This window comes from Nelusetta ayraudi, unplaced genomic scaffold, assembly GCF_046127955.1.
Source record: "Nelusetta ayraudi isolate G7.1 ecotype Tasmania unplaced genomic scaffold, CSIRO-AGI_Nayr_v1 ptg000079l, whole genome shotgun sequence".
Taxonomy (NCBI): Eukaryota; Metazoa; Chordata; class Actinopteri; order Tetraodontiformes; family Monacanthidae; genus Nelusetta; species Nelusetta ayraudi.
The window spans coordinates 432,230-457,047 of NW_027466129.1; the positions used below are offsets into that span (position 1 = coordinate 432,230).

Consider the following 24,818-nt stretch of genomic DNA (forward strand, 5'->3'; position numbering starts at 1 on the left):
GATGTATATAAGAATACACATATAGAAAAAACGCATTTCGTATTCAGGGTGAACGCTGGTGTCCTAAAATAAACCAACACAGTTGAGGGTGGACAAGGTATCCAGGTTTGTGGTCGCAGGCCACTGTAGTTCATCAGCAAGCTTGGGAGAGGAAAAGGTACAGAGACCGTACAGGGACTTAAGTGACTCTAAAATGTAACCACTTGATGTCGCTGTTTCTTCTTAAAAATCTCAAAATGTTACACACTAGACCTTGAAAGAAGCCTAAACTGGGATTAAAAAAAAAAAAAAAACCTGGATAGATCCTGCTTTGGCGCACACACTCTTCGCTGCTTTCTTTCTCCTCAAATATTCTTTTTGCGCTCGCCTCCCGCCGAGCCCACCTATGATATTTTCTTCTTGTCTGTCACTGGAATGGGATGTGGCATACTTCCCATGGCGGCAGCAGACAGCGAGGACAGTCGGGCCTGTGAACAACAGCCTCAGTGTTGTGAACAGCAGACTGATCAGCTGCAGGCTCCTCTTTCATCATGTGTTTCTAAAACATCTTTTGTCTGCCCAGTCGGCCCATTGGCGTCAATCTCTGGGCTCGCTTGCATTTTTTTTTTTCATCATGTGGGTGAATTTTTTTTTTGTTTGGAAACTTCTGGCATTCTGGAGTCTCTCTCTCTCTCTCTCTCTCTCTCTCTCTCTCTCTCTCTCTCTCTCTTTCTTTCTCGCCTTTTCAAAACCCCCAGATTCAAATGTCTAATATATGAGTGTGGGAACAAAGTGAAAAGCCCCATTTCTGGACTTTCCAGATGTTTTCTCCACCCGGTCAGAGGGTGGCGCTGACACCTGGCTGAGGTCGGGATGGGAACAATCAACCCCACCCTGGCCACCCTGGGGGCATCACAAAGGGTTAGTGTTGTGTATTTCTTTTGAACAGTGGATGTTTGACTTCTCGTGAAACGCACAGCCAGAGAGGAATCCACGTTGGTGAAGTGAAGGCCTTCGTGTGGCCATTTGCGGTACTGCAGCAAAAAACTAAACAAAAACGGGGGCGGAAAGCGCGAGGGGTAATCATTGGTCCAAACTGTGAAGTTAAACCGTGACCGTTTTACGGTTTCACGGAAACTGCGTGTGCGGCAGCGGCCGCAGCAGCAGCAGGTGGTCAGGTGAATAAACAACAGGGCTGGAGGAGGAGGGACGCGAGCCCTGAAGTGAAACAGAAAGCGGAGTCGGGGGGAGAGAGAGAGAGAGAGAGAGAGCGCGCGAGCGAGCGAGAGAGAGAGAGAGAGAGAGCGAGAGCGCGAGAGAGAGAGAGAGAGACACACACACACACAGCGCGAGCGAGAGAGAGAGAGAGAGAGAGAGAGAGAGAGAGAGAGGGACCTCGCTAACCGGCTGCTGCGAGCGGGAGTCGCGGTGAAAACGGAGCCTCGGAGGCCTTGTTGTTATGCGCCGGAGGGAGGGAGGGACGGAGTTAGTGAGCTCATGTGTGTGTGTTGACACAGTCCAGCTCTTCTACTGCCTCTTTGTGGAAAACAACCACCACGCAGCTGCAGTTGGTGGACTTTGGACGGCGTCTTTCGGGCAGCCCGGGGAGTTTCCTTCCGGATGAAGCAGCCCAGAGGCGGCGGCTGCTGCTGCTGCTGCTGCCGCTGCTGCGATCAGGGCTCAGGTAGGAGTAAAGAGTTCGGACAACTAATAATGATGAACCACCTCACCGCCCCCAGCTTTTCACCTTCCGCATTTGGACGTTCTTATCGTACATCCATGGACGTAACGCACCCACCCGGAAATGACCTCCCATGCTGCCTTCACACTGCACTCATTTCACTGAGTTCTCACTGAGTTCTGCCCGACTGATTTTCGAACCACTACCACTACCACGACCCCCCCCCCTTTTTTTTTAAACCTTTGGTTCTTTTCAAACCTTATAATCTTCTCAGCAGTTTTAACTTCTCTTTAGCTCTCCTTCCGCCGTAGAGGTGAGTCTGAGTTGCTGTGTAACAGCGCCCTCTGGTGGAACCATGGTTAAAACAGTAGTCTCACACCGAGTTATCTGCACACAAAAAAATACTCGCAACACATTTGGAAAGCCTTTTTACATAGTAAACACGACACTCACACACTTTATACATATATACATACATACATACAGATGAATGCAAGTATACGTGTATATTTGTATATGTATGTATGTATGTATGTAAGTGTGTGTGTACATACACAGTCTCTGAATCGGAATCTGTGTGTGTGTGTGTGTGTGTGTGTGTGTGTGTGTGTGTGTGTGTGTGGCCATGTTTGCACTTGGTCACTTGTAACTGTTTTGGGGGATTGGATCACGAGAACGGATCTCGAAGCATCTGTTCGCACGTAGCATTAACATGCGTCTCGAGCGTGCCATTTGTGATCGCATCACACCCCCCCCCCCTGCCGAACCTGTGCAAATGCCACATGCGTCATTTCCGTTTTTAGCGACTGGGGGCAGTAAAGCGCAAAACCACGGCGAGTTTTACATGAAAGCGAATAAGAATCAACTTCCTGTTTGCGGACCATATCAAGTCACTCGTTTTAATTCTACTGCAGCTCGTATGGATCCGAACGAGGAGCAACGACTGGCGGGACAGAGTGGTGACGACTTTTATCTTCGGATCAACAGTGGCTGGCAAATATTCGGATGCAACGTCGCACATTTAATCACATATGTGGGGAAACTGCGACCGCTGCTCCGCTGACAAAATACGCTAATCCGGAATGAAATTTATTAGCATGCTAATAAACGAGTCTAACAAAAATGATTTGTTTTCGCTTCTTGTTTGTAACTTTATAATGACGACGCCGGGAGGTGGGGCGCCGACCAAGTACGTACACGGCAGAGGTGAGTGGAGTAGGCGGTCCTTAATGTGGACTGAGCTCGCATTCTGTTCGCACGTCCGTGACGAATGCGTTTTTATGCGATGCGGTATTCGGGTGACAAAACGGATTTGGACCGTTTGCACTTGGTTACTTAATGGGTTTTTTTGCCGATCGGAATACGAAAAACGCATGAAATGACCAAGTGCAGACAGGGCCTGTGTGTGTGTGTGCGTGCGTGCGCATGGATGAGGTGGGAATAAACTGCAGGTGGGCCAGCTGGGCCACCCGCGTCTGTTTGCTTTAGGGTCTGAAAGGCCTGTGGCTGTTGGAGCTGCAGAGCCTCGACTTCCTCAGTGGTGGTTTGACGACGACGCCGCCGCCCGATGGACAAACAAGTCAGGAGTCACGTGAACTCGAGAGGCAGCCAGGAGATGAGATTGCAGCCTAACAGCAGCGGCGGTGCATGAGTGCAACGAGATAAGAACGAGCGCTGTGCTGTAGCATATATGTTTATGACTGCATATGCATTCATTGACACTGTTGACCCGCCCTCGTTCTCCTCCGAGGACGGCAGTTGGAACAATCGGGTTGTATATGTAGATACATTCACATTAAAAGTTCCAAGATTCTAGAGTTGAAAAGCCGCTGGCTGGTTCCCCATCCGGGTGTGCGCGGTCTGAAAGGACAGTGAACTGCTTTGGTCTGTAGAAAAGGAATCCTTGGTTCGACTGTGACGTGAACTCAAGCGCATGATTCTCTTTCTCTCTCTCTCCAGTTGGCAGCTCTGAGGTGCTGTAGCCATTACACTCTGTTACTCTTTCTGCTCTGTAACAGAAAATATTCTAAATTGGAAATATTGCTCTATTGATTTTTTTTTTTTAAACTTCCATTTTACTTCATGTAAGACTTCTTCTAGTGATTGCTGTTTTCTTTTGTTTTTTAAAAATTATTATTCAAGAGGTTGGTGTTCCTGATAATCTGGGAGTTGTTGTTATTGTTGTCGTCGTTGTTTTTGTTCCTCCGTAGCGAAACATCACGTTTTATCTTCTCAGGTTGGCTGTGAGTTCTTATTTTCTGTTCAAGTCAAAGTGAATCTCTCTTTGTGCTGAAGCTTCTGGTCTTCTTCTCATTCCAGCCGCACCGCTGCCAAAAGATTCTTTTTTTCTCTTGTTTCTCTGTGTGTGTTTGCTTTGACTCATACCAAGCGTGTTCCTGCATGCTCCCTTTTGAAAAGGGGCTGGGATGGGGGTCAGGGGGTAGTCGTTTTTATCCGGCTGCTGTCTTTGCTCACTGCAAGCTAACCAGATGATTGTTTTAGATGATGATTGATTATTCATTTATTTTTCATTCATTTTTCTTTGTTTACACAGACATCGTCCAAGTCTTTGTGATCAGGAGGGAGGCCACGGCCCGCTCTGCTCTCTCCCTCAGTTCTCTGTGATGAAACCCGAGCTGTGAGGCGGGGGACAAGACGACAAGCTTCCCTCGGCCTTTTCCCCTTCGCTCGCCGTCTGGAGCTCTGACAGGACGAGCCAGCAGACGCCCTCCTGCAGCAAGCAAGTATTCAAAACAAACCTTCCACAACTTCCACCTGCAGTCATAATCGTAAGGGCTCATGCAAAACACAATCTCTGACGACCACGTGTCGCAACCAGTTGTCTCGTTGACTTGTGCTGCTCTGCGTCTTTAGCTAATTTGCTGGCTGAATGTTTTTTGATTTCAGCCTGTGAGTGACGATGCTGCAAAGTGTTTTTTTGGGGGATTTTTTTTGAGTGAAGCTCCTTGGTGCAGATTCCAATACGTTGCATTAAATGTTTTAATGTGTGATATTTGGGGATTTTGAGAAGAAACAGCGACATCAAGTGGTTACATTTTAGACTGCAGCGCTCTTTCGCTCACCCTCCCTCCGTCAAGCTTGCCAGTAAACTACAGTGGCCTGTGCACGCAAACGTAGCTACCTCGTCCACCTTCTTTTTCGTTGGTTTATTTGGAGACGCGAGCATTCACCCTAAATACAAAGTGAGCTGGATCGTCCACACCAGGCCTTCTTACAAATATGGCAGTGCAAGATGGCAGCTAAATGGGAGCAAGACTCTTGTTCCATGTATATTCTTATCCATCCGTCCATTTTCAGTACTCGCGCATACACGCTTGAAATGACCCGTAACGAAAAGTCTTTTCTTTCATTCTCATGGCTATTGCCATTGCAGTTTCTCACTGAAGGCATCAAAACTACTTATGAACACACATTTAATTATTAAAAGTGTAAAATAACTCGGACACGTTTTATATTTCATTTCTTCAAATTAGCCACCTTTCAGAAAAAGCATATTTAGAGTTCACGTTTTTCTTTGCTGCGTAATTACATATATCTTGCTCATATATCCTGGTCTATCTGCAGTGTAGAAAGTTGTAAAGATAAAAAAATAAATAAATTGCTTGAGATGGTGTGTCCAAACCTTTGACTGGTAGTGTCTATATACACATATGAGAAAAAAGCTGAATCACTTTCACTTTACTGAGTTTACACTTTTATTAATATATTTATCAAATATTAACAAACGCCTTTCATAATACATGAAGGCCAAGCTTGAGCCTCAGCGTTGAGAATATGTATTACAATGGGAATCAAACTGTTTTTGAAGTGAGTCATTGACGCTGTTGTTTTTTTGTTTTTTTTGTTTTTTTTCTGACCCCCCCCCCCTGTTGCACACTCACTCCTGCAGCTTCGCGTCACCATTCCACTCGTCATGTGTCGGTTTTTAAGAGCGACGGCGACGGCCGCCCCCGCCCTGGCCGGAGTCTTGGTGCTGCTCCTAATGTACCACAAGTCGGCCCCGCCCCTGCCGTGCTACCCGGTGCCGGCCGCTCATCAGTGCGACAAGCCGGCCTCCACGTCGCCGACCCTGGGCCCTCCGCGGACCGACACGCCGCTGCTGCTGGTGTGGTCCTGGCCGGAGGGCCGGCGCTTCCACCTGCGGGACTGCGAGACGCTCTTCGCCGTCGACGGCTGCCGGCTCAGCGACAACCGCTCGCTGTACCAGCAGGCCGCCGCCGTGCTGCTCTACCACGGGGCCATCGGCGCCGACCTGGCCGACCTGCCCGCCGCTGCCCAGCGGCCCCGCTCCCAGAGCTGGATCTGGTTCAACGCCGACCCCCCCGCCGCCACGGCCAGGATTGCCGGCCTGGAGGGCCTCTTCAACCTGACGCTGGGCTACAGGGCCGACGCCGACATCAGCGCGCGGCCGGGGGTCACCCTGCGGAGGAGGAGCGACCTGAACTTTGTGCCGCCAGAGAAGACGCGGCTGCTCTGCCGGATCGTGGACGGTGCCGGCGGTGGTGGGGGTGAGCGTGCGGCCGCCTACCAGCAGGAGCTGGCGCGCCACATGGCCGTGGAGACCTTCGCCAGCTCGTCGGACGCCGTCGCCGGCGAGAACTACTTCCGCACGGTGGGCGCCTGCAAGTTCTACCTCTCCTTTGAGGCCTCGGCCCCCGGGGACCACATCACCGAGGCCTTCAGCGGGCCCCTCTCGGCCGGCGCCGTGCCCGTCGTGCTGGGCCCGCCGCGGAGAAGCTACGAGAGAATCGCCCCACCCGCCTCCTTCATCCACGTGGACGACTTCCACGACGCGGCCGCACTGGCCCGCTTCCTCCTCGGACTGGACCGGGACCGCCACGCCTACATGAAATTCTTTGAGTGGCGCCGCGTCCACACCATCAAGAGGCACCCGACCGCCGACAGGCACAAGTTTGCGCACGCCATCTGCCAGGCCTGCCGCCACGTGGGCTTGAGGAGGGAGTACAGGGTGGTGCCCGACCTCTACAAGTGGTTCTTCGGCGTGTAGGGCCACCATGGTGCCTGTGATGATGAAATCAAAAGGAATCAAAAACTTTTTAACTTTTTGCACTGAGAAAACTCAAATTCTACCCCATCACCACCCAAACAAAGTGGATGTCTGTCATTTTTTAATTGTGTGTCAACCAATTATCTTTTTGTTTTTGCCAAAGGTAGATTTAGACTTTCCCAGCTGTCACTGCTGACAGGAAGAGTTCCTGACCTTGCCAAAAAAAGGCCTACAGCATATAGAGGGATTCCTCGCACTGCCAAAGCTCTTGCACTCAGTTTCAAACATTTTTTCAAACGTTTGGTAATTTTTTGGACCTTGAATAACCGATTTGTGCTTTAGGGTTTCCCCTCCCCCCCCTGCCATTTCTTTTCGTCGCTTCGCACATCAACCACAGCTCTCTGGGAGCTCCGCCTCGCATGTCACTCACAAACCAGCCTGATGATTTGAAAGAGCCGCAGCGTTCCGTGTAAACATCACAAATAGACGTGACACTTACACTGAATATCCTGGTCAATATTTACACAGAGGAGAAACAAAGGATGCCTGTGTGTGCTGACATTTTTAGTTAATTGTAGGCTATGTATTTCTTCTCTCAAACCAACTTAATGGTTTTTGTAATTTGTATTATTACTATAATCATTTTTGAAACTTAATATGTCCAATCGGGACAATATTTATTTTGTGTGTGAAATGGTGTGACGTGGCTGTGAAATGGCTGTGTTTCAAAAACGTTATTTTTTTTTGGCTATGCAGTCATGAAATGCAATCAGCAAACATGAGCATGAAAAAAGCATTTCCACAGAAACAAATCTGCAAAAGCTTAAAACTCATTGGTTATAGACGGGGGGGGAAAATAATTAAAAAAAAAACACTTTCCAACATTTGCAACAGGGTTCAGCCTCAAATACTTCTTAAGGTAGAAAATCTTCACTAGGATATAGGACATAATAATATTTGAATGTTTTTTAAGATAAGATAATTCATCCCATCAAAGACATTGCAGATAGCCGATGCCGATCCAAAGCCAACCGGATCCTGTCCGACCCCACCCACCCCATCACACTGTTAAACGCCAGTTAACCCCCTACCCTCCTGTTGCAGCTGATGACACTGACACCAACACTAGAGTCCTTTTGCAACATTTTTTCTCTGACCACACTCTAAAAAACAACCTATAGAATTTACCCAATTAATCTGAGGTAACAATTTGCACCCAGTTTATTTAGGTAGATTTGACTCCATGTTTTGGATATTGAGTACCTTAATTCAAAAGGTATAAAATACCAACATGAATTGGGTATTACGTATGGTTACATTCTACAACTAATTTACTCAATAAAATTGGTTAAAATTAACTTGTGTTTTTTTTTTTTAGCACTACTACTACACTACTAGTACGACTACTAGGTAAAAGATACCCAAGAACTTACAGCCAAACAAGTCATTATATGGATGGTTTTATTTTACAGAAACATTAAAATAGGAACCACATATGCAAAATATCTTACAAGACAAAATGAGGTAGTGTGTGAGGATGTCAGTTGTGTGTGCGTGCATGGGTGTTTCCAAACGTGTGTGTATTTAAGCAAATATGGTGAGAACCCATGTGCAGACAAAATATTTAAGTAGGGGATGAGGAGAGAGACAAGACAGAAAATGCCAGCACCTTCAAAAGTGCATTTCTTTGCATTTAGTTTTAGTTATTGTGCATAACTCACAAAACATTTTACCAACGCCAAACCTGTTGACCTCCTGATCCGAGGTATAACATTGCTCAAATAAAATCAATAAAATCTAAATTACATAACTCTGAAATGTAAACATCAGTCTGTCCAAGAACTTTCATGTGAAGAGTTTGTTCCATTAGTTTGCCATTAAGGCTGTTGAATTTCTTGAGAAGCTTTGCTCCGTCAAGCTCCAGGAAAAGTTTCTGGAATACCTCAAAAGTGTTCTTTAGTGTCATAGGATACTCAAGATTGAGAGCGTAGATCAATCCCATCAACAGCATGCATGCCTTGGTTCGGTTTCCACACCTAGTCAGCACTTGGTTACCCTCAATCACAATAGACACTTCTGCTAGATCCTCCTCAGCCATTACATTATGGATCACAATCACCTTCATGGTTTGGTCAGAGTGGTCCCCATATTCGTCCTCCATCTTAAAAAGAAACAAACAAAGAAAATATACATTTTAATTTATTTTGATTATTTTTCATGTAGTTCAAGATGTTAAAGCAACTCAATAAAAGCAGGGGACATTAAAAAGCTCAGCATTTGACAGTCAGTGCATCTACATTTTTCAAGACGTAACTTAGTAGAGCGGAGAGGAACAGAGTGTAGACAGCGGAGAGGAGATTCATTTACCAACATACCTGGCAGTCCTGGAAAACTTCTTCTTGCTTTTCCCCAAGGTATTCAGTGAGGCAACAGGCAACTACATCCCTTTTTTCCACGACCAGTGACTGTAAGAGGATACAATTTAGAGAAATACTTACAGTGGAAGTCAAAGATTTCAATTATTACTAATTGTTTCACTTAAGGCGCATATTGCACATATCTTAAAAACAAAAAACAAAAAAAACATACGTTATTTATAGTGTCCAGCAGAGGACGCATCTTGGAACAAGCAGCTCCTCCCTTTGCAAACATCAGTTGTAGAATACGTGGTGAGTTACAGCATTAATTTCCCCAAGGAAATGGCCGTTATACAACGGAACTCTTCTTTTATCTGGTGAAGTTTACGTAAACGTTTTTTTTTGTGGAAAGGAAAATTATCAAACTTTCTCACCTGAGCCTCACTGAATGGCGCAAACTCTCCTTCTCCAATGTGTCTTGATTTTCCCCAACCGGATGTGGAGGGAGATTTTTTTTTTTTTTAGTGCCGCTGCTTTACATTATAAAACAGAAACAAACAATGCCTGTCGCGTCGAGCTACTTAAACGAACGTGTTCAACAGTAAGTAAAATGGCATGAAAAAAAAAAAAAGTTAGCGCCGCCGCTCACTGGCTAAAGAAAGTAACGTTGGCCAGATGCGAGACAAAAAAAACCCACTGCTGTTCCATACTGCGGTCAAGTGAGCCGCCGTTCGTCCTCGCGCAGTCAAGCCAGCCGCTTCTACATTTTCATTGCGCCCGTGTGAGAGTCCAATGAGAAAGTCAGCGCTAGTTCAATGTAAAGCGCGTTAACTCTCTCTCTCTCTGATTTTTTTTTTTTTTGTTTCAATTTTTACTGTTCAATAACATCAAATTGATCCATAGGTTCAGACGATGGTGTGAACAGTTGAGTTGACCTGAGGAACACCATGACTACATCCTCAGTTATTTTCAAACATTTTTACTGTAGCATTTTGGAGATATTAAGCCTCAAAGTTGCATTTTCTTTTTTTTTGCGGCAGAAAAGCGCCAATATTCAAAATTATTTTTACTGCACAATAACATATTAAACCTCAAAGTTGCCTTTTTTTTGTTGTTTTTTTGGATTGGAAAGGGTCTAATACTGCATACTTTTTATACAATAACTTGTACAACAGTGGACCAATGAAATATAGGCTAATCAACACCCCTACTTGTGTCAGTTCTCTGTTGGTCTGTGATCTGGGGAGTTCCCTGTTGTCTTACTTTATTATTTTCTTTAGTCTTTAATCTCAGAATGTTCCTCAGGCTATTCAAGGGCTCAGACACTTCTTCAGTTTGTTTCAGGTGTTCAATTACAATAGTCGTTGTTTCGGTGCTCCTTGTAAGTAAACTCTTTCATTACCTTTCGAGTCTCCTGTGTCCGCTTCTGGGTCGCAACTGTTTGTTTTTTCAATAAAAAACAACAAACAGCATAACGTAACTTTAACAGATGATTTATTCTTTACCAGTTGAGGTATTAATAAAAGCGCTAGGTTTTATTGCTGGCAAATAGCACAATTCCATGCACGAGCCTTTGCCTGCCGAAGTGTTGCAGAGTCCATGTCAAGGCACTCCACATGGAACCACCGGCAACAGGTGTCACACTGGATCTGTAAAAGGCAGATTAATCTTTTCATTTAATTATGATACACAAAAAACAATCATGATACTCAAAGACATGACAAGGATTTGAGGCTTCAGGATTTGAGGCTTAATATCTCCAAGATTATACAGTAAATATGCTTGAAAATCATTGTGGATATAGTCAGGGTATTCCTCAGGTCAACTGTACTAACCATTGTCAGAACTTATGGAGCAATTGTATTTTATTGTACAGTAAAGATGGGGTACGAGGTCGTTTTTGCCTGTTTGAAAAGCTAAAAAAAAACAACAACTTTGAGGCTTAATATCTACAACATGCTACAGTAAATATGCTTAATAATGACTGAGGATGTTGTCAGAGTGTTCCCCAGGTCCCCCTTTCTCAGTGGACTCTCGCCGTAAGTACGGAAACACGGGCGCAATGAAAATGTAGAAGCGGCTGGCTTGACTGCGCGAGGACGAACGGCGGCCCACTTGACCGCAGTACAACAACGGCCAGTACAGCAAACACAAACGAACACATTACACCGCAAACTGTCCTTACCGGCCTGTATTTCTCCGGTGATTAGTGCCAGTTTACTTGTGTTTAGCTCGCAAATGTAAGGTCAAACGCCGGCGCACGTCGGCAATTCAAACTTTCGGGCGTGCTCCCCCCCCCAAGCTCGCATGGCACGTAACACGAAAGCACATTACACGTAGCAACTAGACCACAATTCCTGTTGAATATCTCGTCATTACATAAATTGGCGTGTGTGTTTTTTTTTGTGCATTATATCAAGAAAGATGTACAAGAGTCATCCTAATTTACCTTCAATCCAGTACTCCATCGGCAGGAAGTAGACTTCCGTTTTCATGACTTTTCGCGCTCATGAGCTGGGCTGACGCATGCGCATATTGCAACGTAGGACAACGTAGGTAAATTCTATTAAATTTGTCGATGTAACACTTCTTACCTTTTTCAAATAGGTAGTGTTGGTAAAATCTACCCTTTAATTTATAATTCCTTCACTGACCACAATAATTAAGCACATTTTAGATTATTTTAATTGGTTATATTTATGCCCTGCGATGAGCTGGCGACTTGTCCAGGGTGTCACCCGGCCTTCGCCCTATGACAGCTGGGATAGGCTCCAGCAGACCCCCGTGACCCTGAATAGGAATAAGCGGGTATAGAAGATGAATGAATGAATGAATGAATGAATGGTTATATTTATCACTCTCAAAAATCGTTTTCTACAGTGCATACAGTCCACAGTCGCCATTATACTGTTTACATTGTCTATATTTGTCCATACTATACAGCCTACATACCCCACCACCTGGTCATTGTTTATTCTGTTTATACTGTTTGTATTCCACCACCTCGTCGCTATTTATACTATCTTTACTCTTTATATTTTACTCTATTTTTATTACACCAACATTCTACCTCCAGATATCTCATATTTTCATATTTTTTATATTTATCTCAGTTTGTACATAGATTGTAAGAGACATTGCTAACCCTTACCCAATGACATTTCGTTGTGCAAGGAATCACTGCTGTTTCCTTTTTCTCAATGACAATAAAGAAAGTCTAAAGTCTAAAGTCTAAAGTCTAAATCCACTCAGCAGTGAATTGAAGGGTGTGTTTCTAAACAAACAGGGCCAGTCGACAGAAGTTCAACCGATCACGTAATAAAATAGTAAAATAAACCAGGTGGACACTTTGCCCTCGCCCATACCGAACGCTATTGAACCATAAAGCGCTGAGTCTGGAACAAGTCTAGCAGCAGTTCACATTTTGTTCCATTTACTTTACAGCCTAGGTGCCATCTTCCTTCCCGCTTCTGTGCGTCAGTGGCTCCAACACTGAGCATATGCCGCTGTATTCACCTGTGCGCAACGAAAACTCGACCGTCAATAGTGGAGGCACCGCACTTCATCAGAAGGTGAGAATAGCATCTTTTCTTATTGTTACCATTGCTCCGTAATTTTATGGATGCATCAGTGTAGTTTTGACCCTGTGTTTTAGTTATTGATCTTGTTGTGATATATATATATATATATGTATATATATATATATATATATATATACATATATATATGTATATATATGTATATGTATATGTATATATATACATATATATGTATATGTATATATATATATATATTTATATATATATATATATATATATATATGTATATATATATATATTTATGTATATATATATATATATATATATATATATATATATATATACACACACATATATACACACACACATATATACACACACATACATATATATGGATATATTTTTATGTGTATGTGTGTGTGTGTGTGTGTGTGTGCGTGCGTGTGTGTGTGTGTGTGTGTATTACAACTGTTAAAGATATCACACCTTTGAAGTTTGTCCTCTAGTCTCCTGCAAACACGCGTGTCAGCAGACACTAGCTTACAAAAAAATTCTTCTGTCTCTTTTTTGCGATAGTATCTTGCAGCTGAGCTCGTAGAAGAGGGGAGTCAAACTGAAGAGGCCTATAGTATACAGGTGAAACACACCTTATACTTGCTCAGACATTGAATTGCTAAAAAAGAGAATTGTGTGTCAGAGGACCCAAAAAAAACCTAAAACAAAAAACTCACAAGACAAAATAAATTTAAAAAGAACCAATCAAACCCGTGTAAACATGCCATTTTTAAAATAACTCATATGTTTATGTTTAAATAATCATTTCGATGCCCTAAGTCTTTAGACTCTCCTGGGACGTGGAGGAAGTTTGCTCTGAGATTTGGCTTATCTATTGCTTATCTATTGTGCAGCTTATCTATTCATTCACAAATGTATATTTATTCTTTTACATATTTTTTTTCATTTTTCATTTTTTATCGATTCTATTTTCCTTCAAAGGAAAAATATAAATTCATATTGCTGGAACATCTCTTTCACATTTCACATTTTACTGGTTTCTTGTACACGCTTTTCTGTGATGAAGAAGATATTTTGATACATGCACAATCCTATTTGTTGTCCTGTCCTGACTCTTCTCTGTGCCTTCAGATGAACCAGACTGAGTCCAGAAAAACACAGCTCTTTGGCAAGGCAGCTGCTCTTGGCCTCATCTGCTGCCTCCTGGTCTTCTTGCTGTATTTTGATTCTGAAGCGCCCAGTTGTTCAACAATGACAACCGCACAAAACCACATGGAATATTTTGAAGATGTCAAGGAGGTGGAAAAGCCTGTAGTCCTGGTCTGGTTCTGGCCCCTGGGCGTGAAGTTTGACTTCAGAGACTGTGTGAAATATTTCCAAATTGACAGCTGTGTCCTTACTGACGACAGATCCCTCTACCATAAATCAAAAGGAGTCATCTTCTTCCATAAGAACATCGGCTGGGATCTGAAAAACATGCCGCAGGATCCGCGTCCGCCTTTCCAGAAGTGGATTTGGTTCCACGTGGAATCGCCCACAAACACAGCGAGGATACCAGGGCTGGAGAAGATGTTCAACTTGACCCTGAACTACAGAAGAGATGCCGACATCACGGTGAGGAATGAAGTCTCCATCAGAGACACGGAGGAGGAGAACTTTATCCTGCCCAAAAAAGACAAATTTGTCTGCTGGGTCGTCAGCAACAACGCCTACTCAACCGGAACTGGTACCAGAGACAAATATTACCGCGAACTGTCCAAACATCTTGAAATCACACTGTTTGGCCAAGCGTATCGAAGAACCAGGCTGAGCTACAAGGACTATTACCCCACCTTGGCCAGCTGCAAGTTCTACCTGGCCTTCGAGAACTCCATCCACAAAGACTACGCGACCGAGAAGATCAATGGGCCGCTGTCATCGGGGACGGTTCCTGTTGTCCTGGGTCCGCCCAGGGAGAACTACGAGGAGCTCTACCCCTCCGACTCCTTCATCCACATCAACGACTTCCCTGACGCCAAGTCGCTGGCCGACCACCTGAAGTTCCTGGACAAGAACGACGAGGCCTACATGCGCTACTTTGAGTGGAGGAGGCACTACGCGGCCTATCCTCACCTCTTGACTCTTCACAACGAGTTCACTCAGCCCATCTGCTACGCCTGCGACCACATAGCCAAAGACTCCTACTACAATGAAATCGATGACCTCTATAAATGGTATTACTGAGTCCAGGGCACAGAAAAGCAACTGTGATGATCCTTAAACCTGAAGGACTTGGTCTTGTTACTATTCTAATTATTCTAATTTTTCTATAGTAATTATTGTTACTATTATTGTTTAATCAAAGCTCAGCCATCGTCATCTAACCATGCAGGGTTCCAGGACTGGTCACAGCAATCCTTCCTGATTCTTTACCAATAAACATCATCCGCCCATATCAGAGTATCACCTGTGTCACTCAGTCTGATTTATCACTCAGATGGTTGTTTGCCTGGCTGGAGTTGCAGATGTTAACTTCCCTTTGGTTCCTGTAACTGCTGCTGCTGCGATGTCTTCCGTCCAGCTTACACCTTACAGTCCTGTTACATTTCAACAAGCCATTTTCAGACCAATGATTTTGTTTGAAGTCAGAAAAAAAATGCAGTAAGGATTAAATTAATTTATTTAATGGACTTTTTGGGTTTGTTTTTGTTTTTTTTTAAAGTGATTATATCATTATTTAACCATGTCAGGTGATTTGACACATCTGCAGCCAAGTGGATGGTGGTGGAACTGCAATCTTATCACAACGCTGGGTGGCCTTCAAACTTTCAGTCGCTGCTAATTCTACTATTTAAAAAAACAGACAAAAAAGTAAATAATGACTAACTATTCACTTGTCTATTATGGTGCAGGATTTCATCTGAAATACTCATGAAGAGGTTTTTCACGCACCAAGTGGGAGACATACGTAGATACAGGTCTCAGGACTTGACACCATTCCACCGCCATCATCCCGCTTCAACTAATTCTAATCGGGGAGTTTTCAGGCTGGAGCTGCTCGACCTGCCAGCGTAAAGACGTGGCTAACAGACACGGAGAGCTGCCGAGAAGGGCAGTGGAAGGGATCAGCGACACGAAAATGAGTCCGATTCAAGGTCTCATCACTGAGAATGAGGTCATGTTGAGTCTTTGTACCTGCCTTCGACTTTGATTTACAGATTCGTTTTAACCATTAGTCCAACTAAAATCACAGTCAGAGGTCAAAGTATTCTTTAATTAATTAACTGATTTTTTTTTTTTTTTTTTTTTTTAATGAATTTGGGTTTCACATGCTGACGACGACGTCTGTTCCTCCCAGCTTCCTCAAAGCAGGGTAGCAAAGTTCACATTGAGAGAACAACACGTTTTCACTCAATAACTGGCTGATCAGGTTTCGCCCTGTCCCCTTTGTACCACAAGCTGAAACATTTGTGAGCCTGGTTGCAGTTGGTGCTGCTAGCTAATGATGTTTCCTTAACAACACCGGTTTTACAGGTCCAACTATGTAGCTTCAGGGTCACACCCTTGAAACGCTGCGACTGCCGTCGCTGCAGTCCTCACAATCGGTCGAAAAGGTAACAACACTGTCTTTCTTTATAAATTGAATTCATAACTTTATTGTATTAAAAGGTTAATTTGTGAGTTTCTCTCATAGAGGTTTCTAACAGAATTATTATGGAGGAACACTTGTTGTCTATGGATTATTATTTGAAAAAAGTGTAAATAAATGCATCTTTTATACAGTTCCTGGAGAAATAATCTGATATGCATCATACTGTGTGATGTTGTGGTGGTTCCTAAAGACTTCTCTGCATCCACAGATGAACCCTCCCGAGTCCAGAAAAACACAGCTCTTTGGCAAGGCAGCTGCTCTTGGCCTCACCTGCTGCCTCCTGGTCTTCTTGCTGTATTTTGATTCTGAAGCGCCCAGTTGTTCAACAATGACAACTGCACAAAACCACATGGAATATTTTGAAGATGTCAAGGAGGTGGAAAAGCCTGTAGTCCTGGTCTGGTTCTGGCCCCTGGGCGTGAAGTTTGACTTCAGAGACTGTGTGAAATATTTCCAAATTGACAGCTGTGTCCTTACTGACGACAGATCCCTCTACCATAAATCAAAAGGAGTCATCTTCTTCCATAAGAACATCGGCTGGGATCTGAAAAACATGCCGCAGGATCCGCGTCCGCCTTTCCAGAAGTGGATTTGGTTCAACGTGGAATCGCCCACAAACACAGCGAGGAAACCAGGGCTGGAGAAGATGTTCAACTTGACCCTGAACTACAGAAGAGATGCAGACATCACGGTGAGGAATGAAGTCTCCATCAGAGACACGGAGGAGGAGAACTTTATCCTGCCCAAAAAAGACAAATTTGTCTGCTGGATCGTCAGCAACAACGCCTACTCAACCGGAACTGGTACCAGAGACAAATATTACCGCGAACTGTCCAAACATCTTGAAATCACACTGTTTGGCCAAGCGTATCGAAGAACCAGGCTGAGCTACGAGGACTATTACCCCACCATGGCCAGCTGCAAGTTCTACCTGGCCTTCGAGAACTCCATCCACAAAGACTACGTGACCGAGAAGATCAATGGGCCGCTGTCATCGGGGACGGTTCCTGTTGTCCTGGGTGCGCCCAGGGAGAACTACGAGGAGCTCTACCCCTCCGACTCCTTCATCCACATCAACGACTTCCCTGACGCCAAGTCGCTGGCCGACCACCTGAAGTTCCTGGACAAGAACGACGAGGCCTACATGCGCTACTTTGAGTGGAGGAGGCACTACGCGGCCTATCCTCACCTCTTGACTCTTCACAACGAGTTCACTCAGCCCATCTGCTACGCCTGCGACCACATAGCCAAAGACTCCTACTACAATGAAATCGATGACCTCTATAAATGGTATTACTGAGTCCAGGGCACAGAAAAGCAACTGTGATGATCCTTAAACCTGAAGGACTTGGTCTTGTTACTATTCTAATTATTCTAATTTTTCTATAGTAATTATTGTTACTATTATTGTTTAATCAAAGCTCAGCCATCGTCATCTAACCATGCAGGGTTCCAGGACTGGTCACAGCAATCCTTCCTGATTCTTTACCAATAAACATAATCCGCCCATATCAGAGTATCACCTGTGTCACTCAGTCTGATTTATCACTCAGATGGTTGTTTGCCTGGCTGGAGTTGCAGATGTTAACTTCCCTTTGGTTCCTGTAACTGCTGCTGCTGCGACGTCTTCCGTCCAGCTTACACCTTACAGTCCGGTTACATTTCAACAAGCCATTTTCAGACCAATGATTTTGTTTGAAGTCAGAAAAAAAATGCAGTAAGGATTAAATTAATTTATTTAATGGACTTTTTGGGTTTGTTTTTGTTTTTTTTTAAAGTGATTATATCATTATTTAACCATGTCAGGTGATTTGACACATCTGCAGCCAAGTGGATGGTGGTGGAACTGCAATCTTATCACAACGCTGGGTGGCCTTCAAACTTTCAGTCGCTGCTAATTCTACTATTTAAAAAAACAGACAAAAAAGTAAATAATGACTAACTATTCACTTGTCTATTATGGTGCAGGATTTCATCTGAAATACTCATGAAGAGGTTTTTCACGCACCAAGTGGGAGACATACGTAGATACAGGTCTCAGGACTTGACACCATTCCACCGCCATCATCCCGCTTCAACTAATTCTAATCGGGGAGTTTTCAGGCTGGAGCTGCTCGACCTGCCAGCGTAAAGACGTGGCTAACAGACACGGAGAGCTGCCGAGAAGGGCAGTGGAAGGGATCAGCGACACGAAAATGAGTCCGATTCAAGGTCTCATCACTGAGAATGAGGTCATGTTGAGTCTTTGTACCTGCCTTCGACTTTGATTTACAGATTCGTTTTAACCATTAGTCCAACTAAAATCACAGTCAGAGGTCAAAGTATTCTTTAATTAATTAACTGATTTTTTTTTTTTTTTTTTTAATGAATTTGGGTTTCACATGCTGACGACGACGTCTGTTCCTCCCAGCTTCCTCAAAGCAGGGTAGCAAAGTTCACATTGAGAGAACAACACGTTTTCACTCAATAACTGGCTGATCAGGTTTCGCCCTGTCCCCTTTGTACCACAAGCTGAAACATTTGTGAGCCTGGTTGCAGTTGGTGCTGCTAGCTAATGATGTTTCCTTAACAACACCGGTTTTACAGGTCCAACTATGTAGCTTCAGGGTCACACCCTTGAAACGCTGCGACTGCCGTCGCTGCAGTCCTCACAATCGGTCGAAAAGGTAACAACACTGTCTTTCTTTATAAATTGAATTCATAACTTTATTGTATTAAAAGGTTAATTTGTGAGTTTCTCTCATAGAGGTTTCTAACAGAATTATTATGGAGGAACACTTGTTGTCTATGGATTATTATTTGAAAAAAGTGTAAATAAATGCAGCTTTTATACAGTTCCTGGAGAAATAATCTGATATGCATCATACTGTGTGATGTTGTGGTGGTTCCTAAAGACTTCTCTGCATCCACAGATGAACCCTCCCGAGTCCAGAAAAACACAGCTCTTTGGCAAGGCAGCTGCTCTTGGCCTCACCTGCTGCCTCCTGGTCTTCTTGCTGTATTTTGATTCTGAAGCGCCCAGTTGTTCAACAATGACAACCGCACAAAACCACATGGAATATGTTGAAGATGTCAAGGAGGTGGAAAAGCCTGTAGTCCTGGTCTGGTTCTGGCCCCTGGGCGTGAAGTTTGACTTTAAATCAGATCTAACATCCCCGTGACCCTGAGCCCCGGAAGAAGCAGGAATGGAAGATGAATGAATGAATAGATCTAACATTTCCAGGGCAATTTAAAGAAAAGCAGGGATACTCCAATAAATGGGATCAGCTTCCTGAATAGACCAGAAATGTATTCAAAAACATTCTTAAAACACTCAAAGGTATTGAAGGGGGCTTAAAATAGATGCTAAAAGATGCAGGTGTTTAAAAAAAAAAAAAGAAGAAGAAGAGAAAAGCACATATGTAATGCCCACTAATGTGTGCTCACATTTGTGGGTGCATTGTTAATTGAATATGCACCTTTAGTTTTAGTTTGTAACTTTATTTTGTTCTGAAAGAAATCTAAACTAGTCTCACACGATAGGTTTCACATGTTCGTGTAGTCGCGGTTCTCCAGCCAGTAGGAGGCACTGTGAGGCTGTGGTTTACCTGCCGTCCCAAGCTGATCATGCTAATAGCTGCATGACCCAGGGAAGGGAAAGCTGCGTCTCCATTGTCATCCTTTTCTCTTCGTCTTTTCAGGTACAAAATAATCTCACAACTCAGTGAAAGTTATTCAATAAACTTGTAAATGTTCCCGAAATAACCTAGGTTAAGGCACTGTTTAGTTCAAATGAACGGTTTAAGTGTTTAATTTGATGCACGTGGTGGCACACTTGGATTCTAGTGGCAGTCCGTTATTGATGTTAGCATGTCCACATTTATTTAATGTGGGGATGTGTCTAGTTACATGTTTCTGTGAAGAAGAAGTCAAATACAACTCAAATACAATTATGTATGACAACAACAACATCGTTCGTATATCGTACGTCAGCAACTACGGGTACTTGAAAGGTGCAAACACCTAATCTGAGGCCGAGGCGTTCTTTCCCTGTAGGCGAGCAGGAAGAACATACCTGTCCCGACTTAATTGTCAATAAAGTTCTGGTTTGGTTCTCCCTCACACGCGCAGACACACAGTCAGACAGAGTAAATGGTCCAAAATATGAAGTCAAAAAACTGCCAGGCTTGACATTCATACCTCAGTCACCTCAGTCTGTATTCCACTTTTCTGTGAACCAGCCAAGGTACTTTGACTCTCAAGAGAATTTATATGCACTGAGATGATCTCTGTGCACTCAGATGACTTGTCCAGACATGTTTGCCTTCTCCCCCACTATTTAGCCATGTCATAAATTTAGTGCCATGTTCCTTCGATTCCAGTTTGATTGGTTAAAAGACAGTCACAAGCTGATTCTTGTACCAGTGGCAGCTTCTTCATCAAACAGTTTATGTGTTTAAGGATTTTCGGAGGAGCAGAAATTGGAAGAGGCCATTTTAGAGAAATCAGCACAGGGTTCACATGACAAACCTGAGGTATACCAAAAACACAGGATTTTTTTTTTTAAATGAAACCCTTTCCCCTGTGGCTTCCTAACAATGTGAGCATTTCATCCGTTGTCTCTGATGGTTTCTGCCAGTGCAATCAGTCTAGAGCAGGGTTGTCAAACGCAAATACAGAGAGGGCCAAATAAAAAAAAATGGTACAAGTGGAGGGCCAGACTGGTTCAGCGTTTATTGAAAACTTATTGAAATTATTGCACATATTGAATCTGGACCTATCACAGCCTATATAACGTTGCTATTTGGTGTTGCCTATGAATCATTTAGGGTTGCAACTCATGATTATTTTTGTAGTCGACTAATCTATCAATTATTTTTTCAATTAGTCGATTAGTCACAATTATCTTCCTTCCCGCTTCTGTGCGTCAGTGGCTCCAACACTGAGCATATGCCGCTGTATTCACCTGTGCGCAACGAAAACTCGACCGTCAATAGTGGAGGCACCGCACTTCATCAGAAGGTGAGAATAGCATCTTTTCTTATTGTTACCATTGCTCCGTAATTTTATGGATGCATCAGTGTAGTTTTGACCCTGTGTTTTAGTTATTGATCTTGTTGTGATATATATATATATATATATATATATATATATATATATATATATATATATATATATATACATACATATGTATATATATATATATATATATATATATATATATATATACATATGTATATATATGTATATGTATATGTATATATATACATATATATGTATATGTATATATATATATATATATATATATATATATATATATATATATATATACACACACACATATATACACACACACATATATACACACACATACATATATATGGATATATTTTTATGTGTATGTGTGTGTGTGTGTGTGTGTGTGTGCGTGCGTGTGTGTGTGTGTATTTGTGTGTGTGTGTGTGTGTGTGTGTATTACAACTCTTAAAGATATCACACCTTTGAAGTTTGTCCTCTAGTCTCCTGCAAACACGCGTGTCAGCAGACACTAGCTTACAAAAAAATTCTTCTGTCTCTTTTTTGCGATAGTATCTTGCAGCTGAGCTCGTAGAAGAGGGGAGTCAAACTGAAGAGGCCTATAGTATACAGGTGAAACACACCTTATACTTGCTCAGACATTGAATTGCTAAAAAAGAGAATTGTGTGTCAGAGGACCCAAAAAAAACCTAAAACAAAAAACTCACAAGACAAAATAAATTTAAAAAGAACCAATCAAACCCGTGTAAACATGCCATTTTTAAAATAACTCATATGTTTATGTTTAAATAATCATTTCGATGCCCTAAGTCTTTAGACTCTCCTGGGACGTGGAGGAAGTTTGCTCTGAGATTTGGCTTATCTATTGCTTATCTATTGTGCAGCTTATCTATTCATTCACAAATGTATATTTATTCTTTTACATATTTTTTTTCATTTTTCATTTTTTATCGATTCTATTTTCCTTCAAAGGAAAAATATAAATTCATATTGCTGGAACATCTCTTTCACATTTCACATTTTACTGGTTTCTTGTACACGCTTTTCTGTGATGAAGAAGATATTTTGATACATGCACAATCCTATTTGTTGTCCTGTCCTGACTCTTCTCTGTGCCTTCAGATGAACCAGACTGAGTCCAGAAAAACACAGCTCTTTGGCAAGGCAGCTGCTCTTGGCCTCATCTGCTGCCTCCTGGTCTTCTTGCTGTATTTTGATTCTGAAGCGCCCAGTTGTTCAACAATGACAACCGCACAAAACCACATGGAATATTTTGAAGATGTCAAGGAGGTGGAAAAGCCTGTAGTCCTGGTCTGGTTCTGGCCCCTGGGCGTGAAGTTTGACTTCAGAGACTGTGTGAAATATTTCCAAATTGACAGCTGTGTCCTTACTGACGACAGATCCCTCTACCATAAATCAAAAGGAGTCATCTTCTTCCATAAGAACATCGGCTGGGATCTGAAAAACATGCCGCAGGATCCGCGTCCGCCTTTCCAGAAGTGGATTTGGTTCCACGTGGAATCGCCCACAAACACAGCGAGGATACCAGGGCTGGAGAAGATGTTCAACTTGACCCTGAACTACAGAAGAGATGCCGACATCACGGTGAGGAATGAAGTCTCCATCAGAGACACGGAGGAGGAGAACTTTATCCTGCCCAAAAAAGACAAATTTGTCTGCTGGGTCGTCAGCAACAACGCCTACTCAACCGGAACTGGTACCAGAGACAAATATTACCGCGAACTGTCCAAACATCTTGAAATCACACTGTTTGGTCAAGCGTATCGAAGAACCAGGCTGAGCTACAAGGACTATTACCCCACCTTGGCCAGCTGCAAGTTCTACCTGGCCTTCGAGAACTCCATCCACAAAGACTACGCGACCGAGAAGATCAATGGGCCGCTGTCATCGGGGACGGTTCCTGTTGTCCTGGGTGCGCCCAAGGAGAACTACGAGGAGCTCTACCCCTCCGACTCCTTCATCCACATCAACGACTTCCCTGACGCCAAGTCGCTGGCCGACCACCTGAAGTTCCTGGACAAGAACGACGAGGCCTACATGCGCTACTTTGAGTGGAGGAGGCACTACGCGGCCTATCCTCACCTCTTGACTCTTCACAACGAGTTCACTCAGCCCATCTGCTACGCCTGCGACCACATAGCCAAAGACTCCTACTACAATGAAATCGATGACCTCTATAAATGGTATTACTGAGTCCAGGGCACAGAAAAGCAACTGTGATGATCCTTAAACCTGAAGGACTTGGTCTTGTTACTATTCTAATTATTCTAATTTTTCTATAGTAATTATTGTTACTATTATTGTTTAATCAAAGCTCAGCCATCGTCATCTAACCATGCAGGGTTCCAGGACTGGTCACAGCAATCCTTCCTGATTCTTTACCAATAAACATCATCCGCCCATATCAGAGTATCACCTGTGTCACTCAGTCTGATTTATCACTCAGATGGTTGTTTGCCTGGCTGGAGTTGCAGATGTTAACTTCCCTTTGGTTCCTGTAACTGCTGCTGCTGCGATGTCTTCCGTCCAGCTTACACCTTACAGTCCTGTTACATTTCAACAAGCCATTTTCAGACCAATGATTTTGTTTGAAGTCAGAAAAAAAATGCAGTAAGGATTAAATTAATTTATTTAATGGACTTTTTGGGTTTGTTTTTGTTTTTTTTTAAAGTGATTATATCATTATTTAACCATGTCAGGTGATTTGACACATCTGCAGCCAAGTGGATGGTGGTGGAACTGCAATCTTATCACAACGCTGGGTGGCCTTCAAACTTTCAGTCGCTGCTAATTCTACTATTTAAAAAAACAGACAAAAAAGTAAATAATGACTAACTATTCACTTGTCTATTATGGTGCAGGATTTCATCTGAAATACTCATGAAGAGGTTTTTCACGCACCAAGTGGGAGACATACGTAGATACAGGTCTCAGGACTTGACACCATTCCACCGCCATCATCCCGCTTCAACTAATTCTAATCGGGGAGTTTTCAGGCTGGAGCTGCTCGACCTGCCAGCGTAAAGACGTGGCTAACAGACACGGAGAGCTGCCGAGAAGGGCAGTGGAAGGGATCAGCGACACGAAAATGAGTCCGATTCAAGGTCTCATCACTGAGAATGAGGTCATGTTGAGTCTTTGTACTTGCCTTCGACTTTGATTTACAGATTCGTTTTAACCATTAGTCCAACTAAAATCACAGTCAGAGGTCAAAGTATTCTTTAATTAATTAACTGATTTTTTTTTTTTTTTTTTAATGAATTTGGGTTTCACATGCTGACGACGACGTCTGTTCCTCCCAGCTTCCTCAAAGCAGGGTAGCAAAGTTCACATTGAGAGAACAACACGTTTTCACTCAATAACTGGCTGATCAGGTTTCGCCCTGTCCCCTTTGTACCACAAGCTGAAACATTTGTGAGCCTGGTTGCAGTTGGTGCTGCTAGCTAATGATGTTTCCTTAACAACACCGGTTTTACAGGTCCAACTATGTAGCTTCAGGGTCACGCCCTTGAAACGCTGCGACTGCCGTCGCTGCAGTCCTCACAATCGG

General features: G+C 43.3%; 3 protein-coding genes and 1 long non-coding RNA gene across 11 annotated transcripts; 3 read left to right on the forward strand and 1 right to left on the reverse strand.

Annotated features, from left to right (window-relative positions):
- The first annotated feature begins 1,364 nt into the window (after nt 1–1,364).
- On the forward strand, nt 1,365–7,028 carry LOC142899989 (4-galactosyl-N-acetylglucosaminide 3-alpha-L-fucosyltransferase 9-like). 3 transcript variants are annotated; one of them, XM_076043978.1, is made up of 3 exons: nt 1,365–1,663; nt 3,121–3,633; nt 5,571–7,028. In XM_076043978.1, exon 3 carries the CDS (start codon nt 5,595–5,597, stop codon nt 6,687–6,689), a length of 1,095 nt encoding a protein of 364 aa, XP_075900093.1. In that variant the 5' UTR covers nt 1,365–1,663; nt 3,121–3,633; nt 5,571–5,594; the 3' UTR covers nt 6,690–7,028. The 3 variants fall into 3 exon arrangements, with proteins under 3 accessions (XP_075900093.1, XP_075900094.1, XP_075900092.1); XM_076043979.1 differs by having other exon boundaries at nt 3,149–3,633; XM_076043977.1 differs by lacking the exon at nt 3,121–3,633.
- Nucleotides 6,800–11,556, reverse strand: LOC142899990 (uncharacterized). Of its 2 annotated transcripts, XR_012928839.1 has the most exons (4): nt 11,496–11,556; nt 9,279–10,695; nt 9,065–9,154; nt 6,800–8,850 (listed from the first exon to the last, which is right to left on the reverse strand). It is a non-coding gene; the product is annotated as an uncharacterized LOC142899990 (long non-coding RNA). The 2 variants fall into 2 exon arrangements; XR_012928838.1 differs by having other exon boundaries at nt 9,065–10,695.
- An 893-nt stretch (nt 11,557–12,449) lies between these two features.
- Nucleotides 12,450–17,752, forward strand: LOC142899988 (4-galactosyl-N-acetylglucosaminide 3-alpha-L-fucosyltransferase 9-like). 4 transcript variants are annotated; one of them, XM_076043973.1, is made up of 2 exons: nt 12,450–12,618; nt 13,732–15,270. In XM_076043973.1, the coding sequence occupies exons 1-2, from the start codon at nt 12,547–12,549 to the stop codon at nt 14,821–14,823; spliced, it is 1,164 nt and encodes a 387-aa protein (XP_075900088.1). In that variant the 5' UTR covers nt 12,450–12,546; the 3' UTR covers nt 14,824–15,270. The 4 variants fall into 4 exon arrangements, with proteins under 4 accessions (XP_075900088.1, XP_075900089.1, XP_075900091.1 ...); XM_076043974.1 differs by lacking the exon at nt 13,732–15,270 and adding an exon at nt 16,440–17,752 and having other exon boundaries at nt 12,464–12,618; XM_076043976.1 differs by lacking the exon at nt 12,450–12,618 and adding an exon at nt 13,169–13,221.
- Nucleotides 17,753–21,095: 3,343 nt separating this feature from the next.
- LOC142900095 (4-galactosyl-N-acetylglucosaminide 3-alpha-L-fucosyltransferase 9-like) lies at nt 21,096–23,908 on the forward strand. Of its 2 annotated transcripts, none has more exons than XM_076044129.1 (2): nt 21,096–21,232; nt 22,370–23,908. In XM_076044129.1, the coding sequence occupies exons 1-2, from the start codon at nt 21,161–21,163 to the stop codon at nt 23,459–23,461; spliced, it is 1,164 nt and encodes a 387-aa protein (XP_075900244.1). In that variant the 5' UTR covers nt 21,096–21,160; the 3' UTR covers nt 23,462–23,908. The 2 variants fall into 2 exon arrangements, with proteins under 2 accessions (XP_075900244.1, XP_075900246.1); XM_076044131.1 differs by lacking the exon at nt 21,096–21,232 and adding an exon at nt 21,807–21,859.
- The last annotated feature ends 910 nt before the right edge of the window (nt 23,909–24,818 follow it).